Here is an 18,153-nt window from a genome sequence, read left to right as displayed (position 1 = left end):
TGTTTCAGATATCTTCGTTAGTTATGGGAAGGAAAATCTCTTTTTAACTTCCCTTTTGACAGAAGAATGCCTCTGTATTCTCTTAGGCTGTACTAGGTCTGGTAGTATTCTGCGCCTTTTATGTTGCATAATTCTTTATTTAGAATCATTTTTTTGTAAACCTCCTGGATACAAAAGCTAGTTTGTTTGTTGGCTTGCTTCAAAAATGTGAATGAGGGAATTCCATCATTCTTGGTATAGATCTTCAAGGTGTCTGGGAGTAAACTCAATATTAACGTCAATCTACAAGACAAAACTATTTAGGTTCTCATTCCTCAGAGATTTGTTCTTTTTTCTTTTTGTCCCCAGTTACCACAGGTATAACAATTTTTACCCATGGAAGTTAGAGGAGGGGCATAAAGTCTGCAAATGGATACTCCCTGGATTTCCACTAAATGAGAAAATGCCCAGAGAGGGGAGACACAATTGAGATCTCATTCTAACCAATGAATACTCTTTCTTGAGGTTAAAAATTTATGCTGGGAAGTGGAATACTACTGGGCAATAGTATTTCCAGTGATTCCAAAGATACAGTTTCCACCTACCCTTTTCTCTGGCAAAAAAGACAGTCTGCTCCCTCTCTCTCTCTCTGTGTGTGTTTGTGTGTGTGTGTATGAGAGACAGAAAGAGATAGAGTTGTTGAGAATAGAGAGGGGATAAACATTAGCCATTGATTCACTTTCCTGTTAGAATGCTCAAACTATATCATTTTCAGAAAGGAGCAATGGTTGCCTGCAGAACTTTTGGATGAAAAGAGGAATGATTGATGATGATCAAGATGATGAAAGTATACTTCTTTATGTCTTTAGCTCAAGTTATCTGCAAATACATGACTCTTTTTTATTTTGCTGGAATGACCTCAACATATCTATATGCTTTTACATTAAAGTCTCTTAAAACCCACATACGGAATCCAGACCATACTTCAGGGAATTGGATGTGAATGAGGGCTTTGCCTGGCACACAGCATCAATATGTTAGCTGTAATCATGATTAGTATTACTGATTTTATCCCTCAGGGGAACTACTGGGCTTAGCCGTTGCATTGCATAACGTGTCCTACAGACCACACCCAACGTGTGACCCAGGCCAGTACTGCTCTTCATTGGGTCTTAATTTTGACATCAGAAAAATGAAGAACTTGGATTCTGTAAGCTCTTTGACTCAAAGATTTCCTGCCTCAGTGGAGTACTCCAGGTTTCTCACAGGCTGGGGGTGAGCAAACCCTGGGTGTCAGCAGTGGTTGGTGCCAAGGGCTGTGTGTGTGTGTGTGTGTGTGTGTGTGTGTGTGTGAACACACAGATATGGAGGAGGGGGTTTTGCCAGTTTCTTCAGGAGGCAGTGTTTGCCTTTCCCTGGGCAGAGGTTGAGAAGGTTAAGAAAACCTGGTGTAACAGATGCCAGGGACAAATATTACCTAATTTGGTCAAAGAACAAAGAGTGTGTAAAATATGTGAAAATCCCAAACAGTGCAGTGGGATGGGGACACTTACAGGAAGAGCAGAAACAGAATTACTACCCAAGAATTCAGAGTAGGGTTGCCTTATCTCAGAGGGTGAGCCTAATGTAATTACCACTTCAAACAGTCTGGATGGTGAGGATGGAATCTTCTGGGTTGGAAGCTTGACTGCACTATTACCAGCCCTATTTGTACCAGGTACTCCATGACACTGAGCCCCAATTTCCTTAACTGTAAAATGGGGTAAACATCTAATTTATGAGGCTGTTGTGAGGTGCAGCAGGACTAGGCAGAGTGGGGACTCAGTAAATGAGAGCTACTTTTATCAGAAGAAAATTAATTTTTCTAATTCCCAAGATAACGTCAGGTTTACTCATACCTTACTAAGAATCCTCAAACGTCTCAGTAGTTTTCTACACCGATTGTACTCCCTGTTCCCCGTCCACCCCTTCCCCACGCCCGTGTGTTTAGCTGCGGAGTGGAAGGAAGAAGAGGCACGTGGGGGAAAGACCGGGACAAACCTGGCCCCCTGGTCCCCTGGCCTCCAGGCACGGTGGGGCCTGTCATGGCGGCCCGGCGACAGCTTAGGTGATCTCAGACAGCAGAGCAGGAAGAATGAAAGGGTCTGGGGGTCAGGGCTGCCCAGACCCCTGCCCCGCCCGCAGCCGGCCAGGCTAGCCCTGCGCGAGCGCCGGCTCACACGGGTCCCACCTCCCGCGGCGCGGGCCCGCCCCGACCTCGGGCTCAGCCTCGCGCTCGGGCGCCCACCTGGGGAGGCGGCGGCCCGGACCTCGGGCGCCGGTAGCCAGGGCCCCGCGCGGGTGGCGTGGGCTCCGAGCCAGCGCCCCCCAGCGCCCCAGCCCCCGAGCGGGGCCCGCCCGGCGCCCTCCCCGCCCCCACTGCGCCTCGCCCCGCCGCCCGCGGCCCCCACCCACCGGCCGCTCCTCCCCTCTCCCCACCCTCCTCCTCCGCCCCCTCCCCTCCCCCGCCGCCTCGCCTACCGCCCGGCCGAGCGTCTGAGCCGCCCCGGCCCGGAGCGCAGGCGGCGAGGCCACCGCACCTGCAGCGTGCTCGGGCTGCCGAGCCGGCACCTCGCCTCCCGCCGCCCGACCTTCTCCCCACGCGCCGGGTCTCCCATGACGCCCGAGCTCCCCGGCCGGCGACAATGACCACTTCCCTGCAAGATGGGCAGAGCGCCGCGGGTCGGGCGGCTGCCCGGGACTCGCCGCTGGCCGCCCAGGTGTGCGGCGCTGCCCAGGGGAGGGGCGACGCCCGCGACCTGGTGCCGGCACCCTGGCTGCACGCGCGGGCGCTCCTGCCCCCTCCGGACGGGACCCGCGGCTGTGCTGCAGACAGGTAGGCAGCCCTCGGAGGGCGCGGGGGAGTGTCCTGGGTTGGCAACCGGCGAGGGGGTGAGGAGGCGGTCCTAGGGGGCGAGCCATGTGCCCAGAGCTGGGCCAAGTTTGTGAAACTCTCTGAAGACAATTGCCTTTGAGCTGGCTCCTACCGGATCAGCAGGACATTGCGATCTCTCAGCGCCTTATAAATAGCATCACCGTTTCATTGAGAGCTTCGGATCTCTCTCGCCTCTGCCCGTCGGTGTGAACTAGGAGGCCGAGCTCCAGGCTGGCCAGCCCCCTTCCTTCTTGCTTCGTGGTCCTGCATTAAAAATAAAATCCTTTTCTTTCATATATTTAAAAAAATCATAGAATAAATGAGTTCACCTCCCACATAGAGTCTTACAGCGACCCTGGAGAGGCAAAGCACGGATTGACATTTGAGCAGTCTTGCTGTTCAGCAGGAAAGAATAGAGGCTTTAAAAGGTTTCCCAGTCTCCATAGCATTCATCACTAAGTGCCTGTAGAGTTCACAATTTCGCACATACTTCAGGAAAGAAAAAGGCTGCAACAATACAAAAATCTGTAGTCCTTTATATTCATACATTTAAGTGGTGCTTTTTTTTTTTTTCTTCTTCAGATTTTCAAAGTGCTTCAACTTCACTGAAGTTAAAATTACTCCGCAGTGGACTAGAGTGCATTAACACCAGCAAGTTCTATTCACTTAACCTTCTCAAAAACACTGCCTTGCAGTTTAGTATCTATAAGCACTTGAAAAATCAACAGACTGTGTGTGGGCAACATTGTGAATGAAATTTGAAGTGCGATGAACCACAGCTATAATTAATAAACCATAACTTCCAAAAGTGATTAGTAAAATAGCATAGGGATGAATTCAGTAAATGTTTATAGACTTTGTCAATTTAGTGGATGCAAAACAATGTCTAGCTCCTCAGGATGATTTTTGCATCAATAATTCTGTAGTCTGTATTTCAGCTTCAGGAAAATTATCAGAAGTGCTGGAAATGGGGTTTCCAGGCCTGGTGATTTTTTTTTTTAAAGGCCCCCAAAAAAGGAATACAAAAGAAGATTGATTTATATCAATTAACTAACTTATTTTGACCCATAGAAAGTACACCACAGACCTTTGCCATATACTTTGTATAATATTAGTGTTGTCACAGAGTGGTGCATGCTGGCCTTAACTTTTTAATCCTGACAGCAATTATATTTTACATTCTGTTTTATGTAAATTACATTCTATGTTCTCTTGGTGTAGGAGAAAAAAGAAAGATCTTGATGTTCTGGAAATGCCATCTATTCCAAACCCTTTTCCTGAGCTATGCTGCTCTCCATTTACATCTGTGTTGTCAGCAGGCCTGTTTCCCAAAGCAAATTCAAGGAAAAAACAGGTATGCATTTAAAAGTGTTCTAATTCAAAAATCTTAGGAGTTCTACATCCATTTAGTCTTTAAGATACTCTTACACTATTAACAAAGTACTAGCATGGCCTATTTTAAATAACTCTATTGACTGATACAGTTCGTAGCCATTAGTTTCCTTCAGGGTCTCAGTTTTCACATCTGTATAATGGGAACTTTAAAACTTACATGTCAGGCTTTTGGGATGGGTTAAATGAAAGAATATATGTAAAGTACAGAGCCTGGGAGCTATTATTATTCACATTGTAGGTGGGAGAGTTATATATGATAACAGCTGAACGATTTTAAGTCAGAAATTGGAAGGGCTGGCAGTGGTGTTGTGGTGAGAAGAGGATTGACTGGTTCTTTTTAATGCCTTCTTTAATCTTTCACGTTTTCAACACAAGCCAACTTTATTTACTAAAGGAAAGTGATAATGGTGAACTGTGGTGAAAGGTAATAGGAGTTTTGGACTCCACAGGTTTTCTTTCAGCGAATTCCTCAGTTTGGAGGCTACTGGCTGCAGAAGGCAGATGACTTGTAAGTGATGATTAGCTTATGAACTTAATTTTTTTTTTTTTTAATTTATTTATTTATTTATGGCTGTGTTGGGTCTTCGTTTCTGTGCGAGGGCTTTCTCTAGTTGTGACAAGCGGGGGCCACTCTTCATCGCGGCGCGCGGGCCTCTCACTATTGCGGCCTCTCGTTGCGGAGCACAGGCTCCAGACGCGCAGGCTCAGTAACTGTGGCTCACGGGCCCAGCCACTCCGCGGCATGTGGGATCTTCCCAGACCAGGGCTCGAACCCGTGTCCCCTGCATTAGCAGGCAGGCTCTCAACCACTGCGCCACCAGGGAAGCCCTGAACTTAATTTTTATGATTTTCCTTCTTTTCAAGTTTCTGTTTTGGGACTGACTTAAGCAAATTAGACATCAAGGACCAAGCAACTATGGGGAGATCCAAAACAATTATACATTTTTTGAAAAAAAAATTAGTGTATCCTAGGATAATCCCATCTCTTTGAATATGCTTTCTCCCAATTTATTTTTTATTTTTTTTATTTTTTATGTTTTTCTCCCAATTTTGAATCAACAAAACAAAGAGAAGCTTCACTATGCAAAATGTACCTTGTTCTTGCAAGGGTAGATGCAATAAATTTAAATAGTCAGATGCTTGCAGCAAGGAGAGGGATAATGAACAGAGAGGAGAAGACAGTCAATTATTTCCCCCCATCTGTTGTTCTCTTTCGTTTTTTCAGCACTTTTACTACCTGTGATGGGTTCAATAATGTGTGTTTATAGTTTTAGGAATGAAGGAAATGCCCCACGAAATAGATGAATTCTTGATAACATACAGTAATAATAGAGACAGTAGAGAAGCATTCCATGGGATGTTGTATTTTGATGGATGTCTGGTATAATAAGGCTTATATACTTGTTTTTTTGGGGGGAGGGAGGGGGTTGCAGTTTAATTGGTACATGTGCTTTTTGGATAAGGATTGGAGAAAGTGGGAGTAAATATTCCCGGAGCAGAGGTATGTTCTGAATTAGAGTCTTTGATGGGGGAGGCAAGTCCTTCAGTATGTGGGACTGAGACTTTGGATGGGGAGATGATCAAGGAGGAGACTCTTTCAAGACCTGTAAAGACAGAGCCCAAGGAAAAAACAGCCCTGCTGAAATGTCTGGGCCTTTTAAGAGCTTGGCTTTGGGGTTAAGATGTAAGATGGGAATGTAGATGATAGATTTGTCTGTGCGTCATGGTGGTGGAAAAAATCGATTCTGGACTGTCCCTATGATCCAGAATGGGAAAAGGAAATATCTGATGATGGCATAATAGGCATTTGGGGAATTTAATACATTGTTTCCCTATTTATGGAGGGCCTGCTATGTTCCTTGCACCATCCTAGGCGCTGAGGCACTGAGCTGGGCAAAAATGCCACTCGAAGGGTGTTTATCAAGGTGGGGCTTTGATTCGGGGTTGGGTTAAGACTTAGGAGTTGAACAGAGGAAGGAGAGAGGACGGGGTCTACTCCGACTTTAATTTTGTGAATGAGCACTGGGAGAATGCCTCGTCTACCAGATGTGTCCAAGGGGCAGCGTTTGTTTTGAATAGGGAGAGAATGTTTTATGCTTAAGTTAATAGAGGGAGAAAAATGAGAAAGAGTGGGTGTGAATGTCAGGGTCAAGTACAGGTTGTGGCCTAAGTATGGGTAGTCATCATCTTAGAGTAAGACGCCTGATCTTGGGGAATAACATTTCTTCAGATCAGGTTCAGCAAATCGGCAACATGGGAGAAGGGTGCTATGCTACCCTTGACTCTGACCGGTTTCCTGCTTCGGCCTTGGGTCCTGTTTCCACGGTGACCTTTTCAGAGAGCACTGCGCCCACACAGACAGCTGTGCTGTTGCAGGAGCAGAGTTCTGGCCTGACTCCTGGAGACCAGTCCCAAAGGGGTGTTTCCACCTGAGAAGTGCCCTTCCTGCTCCTGCTGTCTTCCCTGGCCCGAAGGTTGGGGGTCCCCATGAAGAGAAGGTTATCCCAGAGTTGGGGAAGAGGAACGTTCCTTTCTGCATTCTTTTAGTTCCCTTTTCCCCACCTGGACTTTGCATTTAGAACTGATCCTTTGTTTTTATTCCTTTGTATATGCTCAGTTCTTTGGAATGAGGGAGGTTTTGGGAACAGATGACTCTGTCAGTAATTCTCCCAAGCTCAGTCTTTGTGACACAGATTACCCTTTTACAAGATGATATTTCAGGCCCAATTATCTCTGACCTTTGGTTGAGATGAGGTAGATGACTATATGTGCTAGGTTTCTATTGACTATTATTTATGACTGCAACGTTATAGGAGACGATGTCTCATTTCTTTATAGCCTCTCTTTCATTTGTTTTGTTTAACCGTTCCAGTCATTTTAGCAATTCTTTTCTCCCCATAGAAAAAGTGAAGGATTGCACTTGTTACTTATAAATAAATGACCAGAAAGTTTGAAAGAGTCCAGACTGGAAACGTTAAATTTCATGTGGCCTTTCAAAACCACAGTCAACAATCATTTTACAGGCCATAAATATTTTTTTTTTTTTTTTACAATTTGAGATGTCTTCATAATGCATGAGTGGTAAAATGCATTGAAGCCACAAATAGGATATGCTTTATCTCTTTTTGCAAATAAAATGTCTCAAAGTATACAATACTGTATGCTTTCAGTATTTTAAAATAAGAACTAGATTGAGATAAAATCTGGATACTTTATTCCCTCTCCCCACTTTTTTTTAATAGTACTGGCCAGATATATTTTTTAAGCATATTTCTTTGTGTTTATCAATGAAGCAGATTTAAAGTGTATGTTCCATATACATGGTTCAGAAAAGTTACCTGCAATTTAAATTTTATATGAAAAGTGACTTAACCTATGAATTTAGGTGTCTTACTTTTTTTTCTATTTCTGATTGAAATTTACCAGGAAATCATGCTTTAGCACTTATTATTTGAAGAAAGGGAAAGAATAAGATATATTTAGCCCTTGCAAAAGAATCAGTTCTTTTCTCGAGTTCGTCTCCCCCCAGGTTATTTTTGTGCTTGGACTCAGTTTGTGTAGTAGCTCTGCTTAATTGCTTTCCAGGATTTATGTAGGATAACTAATTCAAAATAAAGCTACTGAAGATTTTAAAGATAAAAAATCACCTATGAAAAACAGTGTGTCATGGAATGTTCAAGCTGGAAGAGATCTTTGAGATCATCTAGGTGAAGCACTCTTCTTTTACAGGCGACTAAGTTGAGGCTAAGAAATGCTATGTGGCTGATGGTGTCACAGCTAGGACCTGAAAATCGGATTTCTTTTTCTTTTTTTTTTTTTTAATTTAAAAAATTTTTATTAAAAATTATTTTTAAATTGAGATATATAAAGTGATATATAACATTATATTAATTTCAGGTGTACAAGATAATGATTTGATATTTGTACATATTCTGAAATGATCACAATAAGTCTAGTTAACATATATCCATACATAGTTACAAATTTTTTTTCTGGTGATGGGAACTTTTAAGATCTACTCTTTTAGCAACTTTCAAATATACAATACAGTATTATTAACTATAGTCACCATGCTGTGCATTACATCCTCATGACTTATTTTAACATCTTGACTTGTAAAGTATAATTGCTTTACAATGTTGTGTTAGTGTCTGCTGTATAACAAAGTGAATCAGCCATATGTGTACATATATCCCCATACCTCCTCCCTCTTGCGTCTCCCTCCCACCCTCCCTATCCCACCCCTCTAGGTGGTCACAAAGAACCGAGCTGATCTCCCTGTGCTATGTGGCTGCTTCCCACTAGCTATCTATTTTACATTTGGTAGTGTATATATGTCCATGCCACTCTCTCACTTTGTCCCAGCTTACCCTTCCCGCTCTCCATGTCCTCAAGTCCATTCTCTACGTCTGTGTCTTTATTCCTGTCCTAGCCCTAGGTTCTTCAGAACCATTTTTGTTTTTTTTTTTAGATTCCATATATATGTGTCAGCATACAGTATTTGTTTTTCTCTTTCTGACTTACTTCACTCTGTACAACAGACTCCAGGTCCATCCACCTCACTACAAATAACTCAGTTTCATTTCTTTTTATGGCATATTCCATTGTATATATATGCCACATCTTCTTTATCCATTCATCTGTCAGTGGACACTTAGGTTGCTTCCATGTCCTGGCTATTGTAAATAGAGCTGCAGTGAACATTGTGGTACTTGACTCTTTTTGAATTATGGTTTTCTTAGGGTGTATGCCCAGTAGTGGGATTGCTGGGTCGTATGGTAGTTCTATTTTTAGCTTGTTAAGGAACCTCCATACTGTTCTCCATAGTGGCTGTATCAATTTACATTCCCACCAACAGTGCAAGAGGGTTCCCTTTTCTCCACACCCTCTCCAGCATTTATTGTTTGTAGATTTTTTGATGATGGCCATTCTGACTGGCGTGAGGTGATACATCATTGTAGTTTTGATTTGCATTTCTCTAATGATTAATGATGTTGAGCATCCTTTCATTTGTTTGTTGGCAATCTGTATATCTTCTGTGGAGAAATGTCTATTTAGGTCTTCTGCCCAGTTTTGGATTGGGTTGTTTGTTTTTTTGATTACAAGCTGCATGAGCTGCTTGTAAATTTTGGAGATTAATCCTTTGTCAGTTGCTTCATTTGCAAATATTTTCTCCCATTCTGAGGGTTGTCTTTTCGTCTTGTTTATGGTTTCCTTTGCTCTGCAAAAGCTTTTAAGTTTCATTATGTCCCATTTGTTTATTTTTGTTTTATTTCCATTTCTCTAGGAGGTGGGTCAAAAAGGATCTTGCTGTGATTTATGTCATAGAGTGTTCTGCCTATGTTTTCCTCTCAGAGTTTTATAGTGTCTGGTCTTACATTTAGGTCTTTCATCCATTTTGAGTTTATTTTTGTGTATGGTGTTGGGGAGTGTTCTAATTTCAGTCTTTTACATGTAGCTGTCCAGTTTTCCCAGCACCACTTACTGAAGAGGCTATCTTTCCTGCATTGTGTAATCTTACCTCCTTTATCAAAAATAAGGTGACCATATGTGCTTGGGTTTATCTCTGGGCTTTCTATCCTGTTCCATTGATCAATACTTCTGTTTTTGTGCCAGTACCATACTGTCTTGATTACTGTAACTTTGTAGTATAGTCTGAAGTCCAGGAGCCTGATTTCTCCAACTCCGTTTTTCTTTCTCAAGATTGCTTTGGCTATTCAGGGTCTTTTGTGTTTCCATACAAATTGTGAAATTTTTTGTTCTAGTTCTGTGAAAAATGCCATTGGTAGTTTGATAGGGATTGAATTGAATCTGTAGATTGCTTTGGGTAGTATAGTCACTTTCACAATATGATTCTTCCAATCCGAGAACATGGTATATCTCTCTATCTGTTTGTATCATCTTTAATTTCTTTCATCAGTGTCTTATAGTTTTCTGCATACAGGTCTTTTGTCTCCTTAGGTAGGTTTATTCCTATGTATTTTATTCTTTTTGTTGCAGTGGTAAATGGTAGTGTTTCCTTAATTTCTCTTTCAGAGTTTTCATCATTAGTGTATAGGAATGCAAGAGATTTCTGTGTGTTAATTTCATATCCTGCTACTTTACCAAATTTGTTGATTAGCTCTAGTAGTTTTCTGGTAGCATCTTTAGGATTCTCTATGTATAGTATCATGTCATCTGCAAACAGTGACAGCTTTACTTCTTTTCCGATTTGGATTCCTTTTATTTCTTTTCCTTCTTTGATTGCTGTGGCTAAAACTTCTAAAACTACGTTGAATAATAGTGGTGAGAGTGGACAACCTTGTCATGTTCCTGATCTTAGTGGAAATAGTTTCAGTTTTTCACCATTGAGAACGATGCTGGCTGTGGGTTTGTCATATATGGCCTTTATTATGTTGAGGTATGAAAATTGGATTTCTTGAGGCTTTGACAGCCCTTTTTTAGGAAGGTACAATTTCCACAGAAATTGAGAACCATAAGAGTAGCACAGTAATAAACCTATATCAATTGTTGTTAGTTACAACTCTGCCCATAATACAAAAGCAGAGGCAACAAATGCCATTTGATAATTTCCACCTAAGGACCTGGATTCCTTTTTTTTTTTTTCCTTCCTCAAATATAACTGTCTCTTTGTGCTTTTTTCCTCCAGCTTTCTTCTATCTTCTCCCTAAAATTGATATGAAAAATCTATCAAATAATTGATCTATCAACAAGTAAGGTTTATTAGTATTATTAATAACCAGATTTTGTGTGCAGTTTACAGTCCACAGTCACACTAAAGCCAGGAAGTGGGTCTGTCATCCACATTTTAAGATTTTGTTTTTTAAAGTACATAAACAGGAAGTGATTTGCCCATGCTTCCACAGTTTAGATAAAGGAAGATCAAAAAGAATGTCGTTTCTGAATGTGTTTGCCCCTCACCACACTGTTTTTGGTTTATTCCATATTGAGTTAAACCTTTTTGTATATCTCAGGAAAATAAAAACTATCTTCCAAATAATTAAGAAATTATTTTCCACATGCTCTGCCTTTGATTTCGTTTTCATCTCACATGTCAGGTACTATCAAAAAATAAGTTCATCTCTGTCCCCAAATTAAACGGCCTCTGATGTCATTCCTTCATGATGGCAGTAATGATCTTAATTTGTACGGTGCGAAACTTGCATGTGTGGCTCTTGTGTGGCTGCTGCATTATCCAAACTCAAATACTAATTTCTCCAATATACACAGAAGTAGAAAGTAATGAACTATGCCCCCATAGTCTCGTTTTACAGATTCAGCAGTTATCAAGATTTTGTCTCATTTACTTCATCTATTCCTTTTTGAAATTTTTATTGTATTTGTTGAAGTACAATAAATAAATTACTTAAAAAAATGTAAAACCTGGACATCCTGTCACTGAATCCCTACCTAGTTTTGTATGCATTGCTGAAAAGTACATTTTTTCATTTAACCAACATGCCATTATTCCCTAACAAAAATAAAAATTCCTTGGTATCATTTAAAATCATTCATAATCCAATTCTCTTAGTTGGAATGATACATGAAATCCTCAAATTACAAGCTGGTTATGTTTCAAAATCTTTAAATTAGGTCTTTGGCAATTTAAATTTATGGAAACAGCGTATCAATTGTATATAGGTCCCCTAGGCCATTTTACAAAATCCTATATAATGTAAAATGAAACATAAATTTCATATATTTGCAGAAAATGTAACAGACACTTTCTCCATTCTCTCTCTTTTGTTTTCCCATAAAAACAGCACATAGTCTCTGCTTCTTTTTCTAAATCCATTTCATCCTCTGACATTTCTCTACAGTCTTGCTTGTCTTGATTGCATGTCACTGCATGTGGCCCCCAGTGGCCACCCCTATTGGAATAAATATTTCCTCCTATTACTGGTTTAGCACGTGGTAACTGACGGGAATCTATCTTTGGAGAGAGCTGTTAGCCCAGTGTGTTCCGCTCTTATTCAGTCAGCTGTGGCCAAGGGGACACAGGGACCTGGGCCGTTCACTCAGCAAGGGTTATGGAACAAATTCTGTGAGTAGGAAGTGCGAGTTCAGTAGGTATGATGTATGGAGGTGGGGAGGAAACAATGGACAACTAGTACCCTAGGGAAAAAAAGCTCAAGCAAAAAACAGTTGACACACAAACAAATTCTTATAATATATGAATGATACATGGCAACCCACTGATTAATTTGGCTGACTTAGCCTCCACAGTTCACAGTATCCAACTCCTTTGCCTCAAATCATTTAATTCACGTGAAGGGCATTTATTTGACAGTGGTTTCAGTTGATGCCACCCTTCAGTGATGGTCATATTCCTTGGTCCTTGTCCTGAGCTTGCATCTTATTGAGGTCCCTTGGCCTCTGATGACAGGAGCTATCAACTCAGGATCCTCCCTACTTCATGCTAGTTACCTTTGTCTGTAACAGAAGACAGCTGTCTCTTCCTATTTTAAAACTTAAATCGCCTAGCAGATCTTCTGCTCGTCAAGGTTTTATTTCCAGTTTGAAGGTTGCCTCTAATTTTTAGTTAATTTGCAGGATACACTTGCAGTCCAACCTTTATCTGCAACATGACTTTTATTTTTTACTTCTTTGGAAGCTCAGCTTCTGGTTTGTTTTTCTCTAGGGGCATATATTATGTTCTATCAGGAGAAGGAAAATTGGAGTCATTCATGGTTCAATATAAATGTGGATCTTAATATAAAAAAGCTTTCTGCAGTTTTATGGTTGTTGCTTTGAATCATGTCAGCTTATATGGAATAGTAATAAACTCCATTGTATAAGTATGCACTGATTTGAGTGAGGATAAGCAGACTTGGGAATTGTCCTTTTGGTACTCTAGGTAAGGGATGGCTCAATGGAGAACCTAGGAAATGGCCACAAGTCTTTGCTAAGGAAAGGGAGCAGAAGGGAAGCTTCCAGAATCAGTTTAGAAGACAAATAGGTGAGCTGACATAGGGAGAGCATCTTTTACTTCTTGTCCTTCCCTTTGGTTCCACTCATTGAGTAGTTTTCAAAGCCACAGAGAAAATAAACACAAATAGGAGGATTAACATTCTTAACTAGTTTACAAATGCTTCTGTCTATTCCAAAAGATCCTTTTTAAGTTGGCTGTTGATTCACATGTATTTTTCCATAGATGTAATGTTAGATGTGGTGGTTAGGTTGTTAGGGCAGGCAGTAAAAGTTTTTTTAACCCACAATAGCTCCCCCAGATGGTAGATTTACAACATCCTGTGCACCAGTTTTTAATACAGTTTCTATGGAAAGATGTGGGGCCATATGATGTAATTGAAAGATATTGGACTAGGAATCCACAAACCTAGTTTTTAATATGGTCCTGCTGCTGCTGAGTGATGTGATATGAGCCTATTAACCACACTTTCTGGGCCTGAGAGTGCTACAATTTTATTCTATTCCTAAAGCAAGTGATTCTAATGGCTCTTGAAGGACTAATGATTTCATAGTAGACGGGAGGCTTTTTTGGTCCCATTGGCCCCAGCAGTTCCCTCTCAGTCTTTGTTCAGATCTTCTCACGTGGTTACCACACCTCCTTTGATGAAGAGAACATTTGGGTGCCATGGGGCAAGGTGCACAGGAGCCACCTTTATGGAGATGATGTGGGCAGGAAGGGGCTAAGTAAACTCGAAATTGTGCATCAAAGTCTAGGTCCAAATAATAGGGAGTCAGAAAAAGTATTGTATCTGGGAGGGGCCAGGTTGGGTGGTGAAACTGTATTTAAACTTAGAAATAAGGGTATGAGATTAGATATGAACATTGGAGGCTGGCATAGGTTCAGTAGGCACCTGGTTGTGCTTGGCTTAAAGGGTTTGAGGTAGGCATAACTTCTAAGACCTTCTCTAAACAACTCTTGCTCAAGTCATGCATTTGATCGCTCAAGTCATCCACTTGATCACTCAAGCCAAAACCAAGGAGTCCTCTTTCTGGCCTTCTGTCAAGTACTGCTACATCTTTCATCACAATATACTTGAATCCATAAACTTCTCTCCGTCTCCACTGCTACCATCCCAACTTGAGCTACTGTCTTCTGACATCTAGGCACCTTATAAATGGCCTCCTTGCTTCTATTGATACTTCAGCTTATTTTGGTCCATTTTCCATACACTTGTTAGAAATGCACTTTTAGAAATGTAGATCACATTATCTCACTCTCTAGTTGAAAACTTTTTGATAGCTTAGGATAAAATTCAAAATTCTACCTTGGCCTACAGAATTCTATGTGGTTTGGCTTCTGTCTATGTCTTAAACTGTACTTGCATTCTACTCTTTATTCGTTATACTCCAGCCACAGTAGAGGGACAGTCCTACCTGAATGTGAACTTGGCAAGCTTTTTTCTACCTCAGAGCCTTGAGCTTGGCTGTTTCCTCCATCTGGAACCTTTTTTCCTGGTTCTTTACAAAGCTGACTCTTTATTCTTTAGATATCAGCATAAGATCATCTCATCAAGGAGGCCTTTTTTGACTAAAGTATCCCTCGACACCTTTTTTTTTTTTCCCATCCTATCACATTTCCTAGTATATTTCCTTGCTTGTACTTACCATAATCTGAATTGTCTCATTTATTTATTTGCTCTAATTACTGTTTTTCTTTCCAAATAAAGTGCTTTGGTTTTGTTGTTCTTGGGTTCTTTCCTTAAAAGAATTAATGAGTAAATGGATTAATGAAGATAAGTAGTTAAAACCAATTTAACAAATTATATTATTTATTTATTTATTTATTTTTGGCTGTGTTGGGTCTTCGTTTCTGTGCGAGGGCTTCCTCTAGTTGTGGCAAGCGGGGGCCACTCTTCATCGTGGTGCGCGGGCCTCTCACTGTCACGGCCTTTCTTGTTGCGGAGCACAGGCTCCAGACGCGCAGGCTCAGTAATTGTGGCTCATGGGCCTAGTTGCTCCGCGGCATGTGGGATCTTCCCAGACCAGGGCTCGAACCCATGTCCCCTGCATTAGCAGGCAGATTCTCAACCACTGCGCCACCAGGGAAGCCAACAAATTATATTTTGACATATTTATTCTAATCATGATTAATCATCTTCCTCCTCTTCATCAAATTTTAAAATGTATTTCTAATTTTGTTAACAGATTCTATTAACAAAAACAAAGTTATATACTAGGCTCCTGGACCAGTGAGATTTTAGCAGTATATGTCTTTTGCTTTCGTTACACGCATAGGAAATTTTGATCATGTGTAATGACATTAACTGATATATTTCTGATTTTAATCATTATTCTTATCTAATGGAATTGTAAGTGAAAAGTACATGGTGAATTGTTATACTTCCAGCGTATAGTGTTAAAAACCCACACATTTAGGAAAAATTAAGTGGAATATCAATTGGGTTTATAATATGGGTCTCTTAGAGCAAGGAGTAGATGTTAGCAAATGTTTTCATTGTTACGTGTTTATGTCATTGGTAAATGATTTAGGCCAGTGCTCATGCTGTAGAAATGGGGAGACATATACACCATGGATATACATGAAGACTTTCCAAGTGATTTACAAACTCAAAGATTTAAGATAACCAGCTTTGAAATCCTCATCTTCCATTTGTACTTTTTCCTAAAACCCACCTGTGTTCACAGTAACCTTCTCACTTGGTGCATTACCCCGGGGCATGTAAACCTCTAGGGCATCACACACAGGGAAAGCTTCCTTTAATGATTAATCAAAGTACCATGAATCAGAAGGGGTTCCTGTCTTTTTATGCCTTATATTTCTTTTAAGGGAAGACATGGTTAGAAATAAGGATTTTGGCTAGTGTTGAAACATTCTAAATTCAGATATATGATGATGTGATGGGAGTAATGACAGTTTTCATTTTTCATTTTTCAATTTTCATTTACTGACTTCAGTTCTTCCCTCTACTGACTGTTGTCAAACATATATAGCCTTTGAGGGAGAGTTTCCTAAGAACAAAGCAAATAGCGCACCAGTGGGAAATACTGAATGCTGAAAATGGCCTTTTGTGATGTATTTTCCACTATTCTCACCACTTGAGACACATCCATAGCTGAAAAAAAAATGTGCCTGCAAACATCTGATGTTATATATAGGTTAGTGCTGTGGGTGAGGGAAGTTCTCTGGGAAGCCGACTTGGAGCCTAGGTTTGCCTGCAAGAAGTTTACTGGGGCTCAGAGCCCTTGGAAACAATGCCTGTGGGATGGACACAGGGACAAGTTGGGCTGCAGTGCAGCCACAAGAGAGGCATCAGCTGATCCCCTAGGAGCTCAAGCTGGGATGGTCTTACAGAATTGTTCAGAATTAGGGCTCAGAGGCTGGGCTGCCCTGCAAGGACCTGATCTTGGGCATGGTGGCTCTCTTCAGCTGAGAGCAATGGCAGGCAGGGAGGACTTAGCTGGGTCTTAGTGGCTGACACACTAACAGCAGGGAGAATTAGTGCTTCACTCCTGAAGGGGGCAGGCTCGGACGGTGTGCTGCAGCATCTGCAATAGTTAGAAGTGCGGATTATTTTAAATGTAACAGAAATCCTGTTTGAGACTACCAAATTTTTGAAGATAAATTGGATAAAACTCAAGAATATAATTTGTACATAATTTCTTTCAGATTTTGTGTCTTAATATTGTCCTGTTTTATCAAATCATATAATGAAATATTAATTCCAGTCAGTTCCCATCCTATTTTATCATAAAATATGTTAGTATTTTCCACTTTCTATTAATAAAATATACTAGCTGCTAGACTAATTTTTAAGAGTATATACCATTTGCTTTCATTAAAACCATAAGAAAATTTTATCATGATGAATACTACAATTAATGAAGCTGTTTCTAATTTTATACTTAATTGTTAAAAATTACACCCAAAAGCTGAAAATCGAGGTAGAAATGTACCCTCACACAATTGCCAAAGGAACCCCATGGCCTTCCTAGCACTTTGTCATACTCCTCAGAACTCTTAATTCTGTACTATTTTAATTTTGAGAGCTTTCAGCTATTTCTTTTAAAAGCTGTATTCCATAATGAATTTTTAGTGGTCTTTAAAATATTTTTTCTCAGAATGCATATTGATAACTCTGTTTGAATTGAAAAGTAAAGTTGGACTCTATTTGATAGAACATTAATCTGATTTGGCTGATTGATTTGAGAGTGAGGACTAACTTTTCCAATTATATGGTTGACATTTTTCTTAAACTGAATGAACTAAATTTACAGTCCTAAACTTTTTTTTTAATGTTTAACTTAGAAGGATTTAAAAAATTATTTTTATTGAAGTATAGTTGATTTACAATGTTGCGTTAGTTTCTGGTGAACAGCAAAGTGATTCAGTTTGCTATATATGTATATTCTTTTTCATATTCTTTTCCATTATGGTTTATTACAGGATATTGAATATATAGTAGTTTGTACCTGCTAATCCCAAACTTCTAATTTATCCCTCCACTATTCCCTTTTCCCTTTGGTAACTATAAGTTTGTTTCTATGTCTGTGAGTCTGTTTCTGTTTTGTAGATAAGTTCATTTGTATCGTATTTTAGATTCCACATGTAAGTGATATCATATGATATTTGTCTTTCTATATCTGGCTTACTTCACTTAGTATGATAATCTCTAGGTCCGCCCATGTTGCTGCAAATGGCATTATTTCATTCTTTTTATGGCTGAGTAATATTCCATGTCTATATACATATCACATCTTCTTTATCCATTCATCTGTTGCTTGCTTCCATGTCTTGGCTACTGTAGATAGTATACATCCCTAAACTTTTGATGAAAATACATTTAAAGCACATTATAAGACAAAAGCATTTTATTAAAAAAATTGGAAATAATGCAAAAGCCTCTTCAGTATGTTGGTTTGGCCAAAGTGTGATA

The 18,153-nt window shown here is 40.3% G+C and overlaps 1 protein-coding gene across 7 annotated transcripts in view; it reads left to right on the top strand.

The window, feature by feature from the left end:
* The window catches only part of GRB14 (growth factor receptor bound protein 14), a 180,762-nt gene that overhangs the window by 51,859 nt on the left and 110,750 nt on the right, over positions 1-18,153 (top strand). Inside the window, exons 1-2 of one of the 7 annotated variants that reach the window (XM_082465048.1) lie at positions 2,330-2,854; positions 4,115-4,247. The exons of 1 other annotated variant lie outside the window; for it this stretch is intronic. In XM_082465048.1, the coding sequence (XP_082321174.1) occupies positions 2,664-2,854; positions 4,115-4,247 (324 nt within the window). In that variant the 5' untranslated portion in view covers positions 2,330-2,663. Of the gene's footprint in view, positions 1-2,329; positions 2,855-4,114; positions 4,248-18,153 lie in introns of those variants that run through there. 5 more of the 7 variants (XM_082465050.1, XM_082465046.1, XM_082465053.1 and 2 more) reach the window with 5 other exon arrangements.

Source organism: Balaenoptera physalus (assembly GCF_965194825.1).
Source record: "Balaenoptera physalus genome assembly, chromosome: 6".
NCBI classification, from domain to species: domain Eukaryota; kingdom Metazoa; phylum Chordata; class Mammalia; order Artiodactyla; family Balaenopteridae; genus Balaenoptera; species Balaenoptera physalus.
Note: the sequence above shows the minus strand (reverse complement) of the source record. Positions and strands in the feature narration are given on the sequence as shown.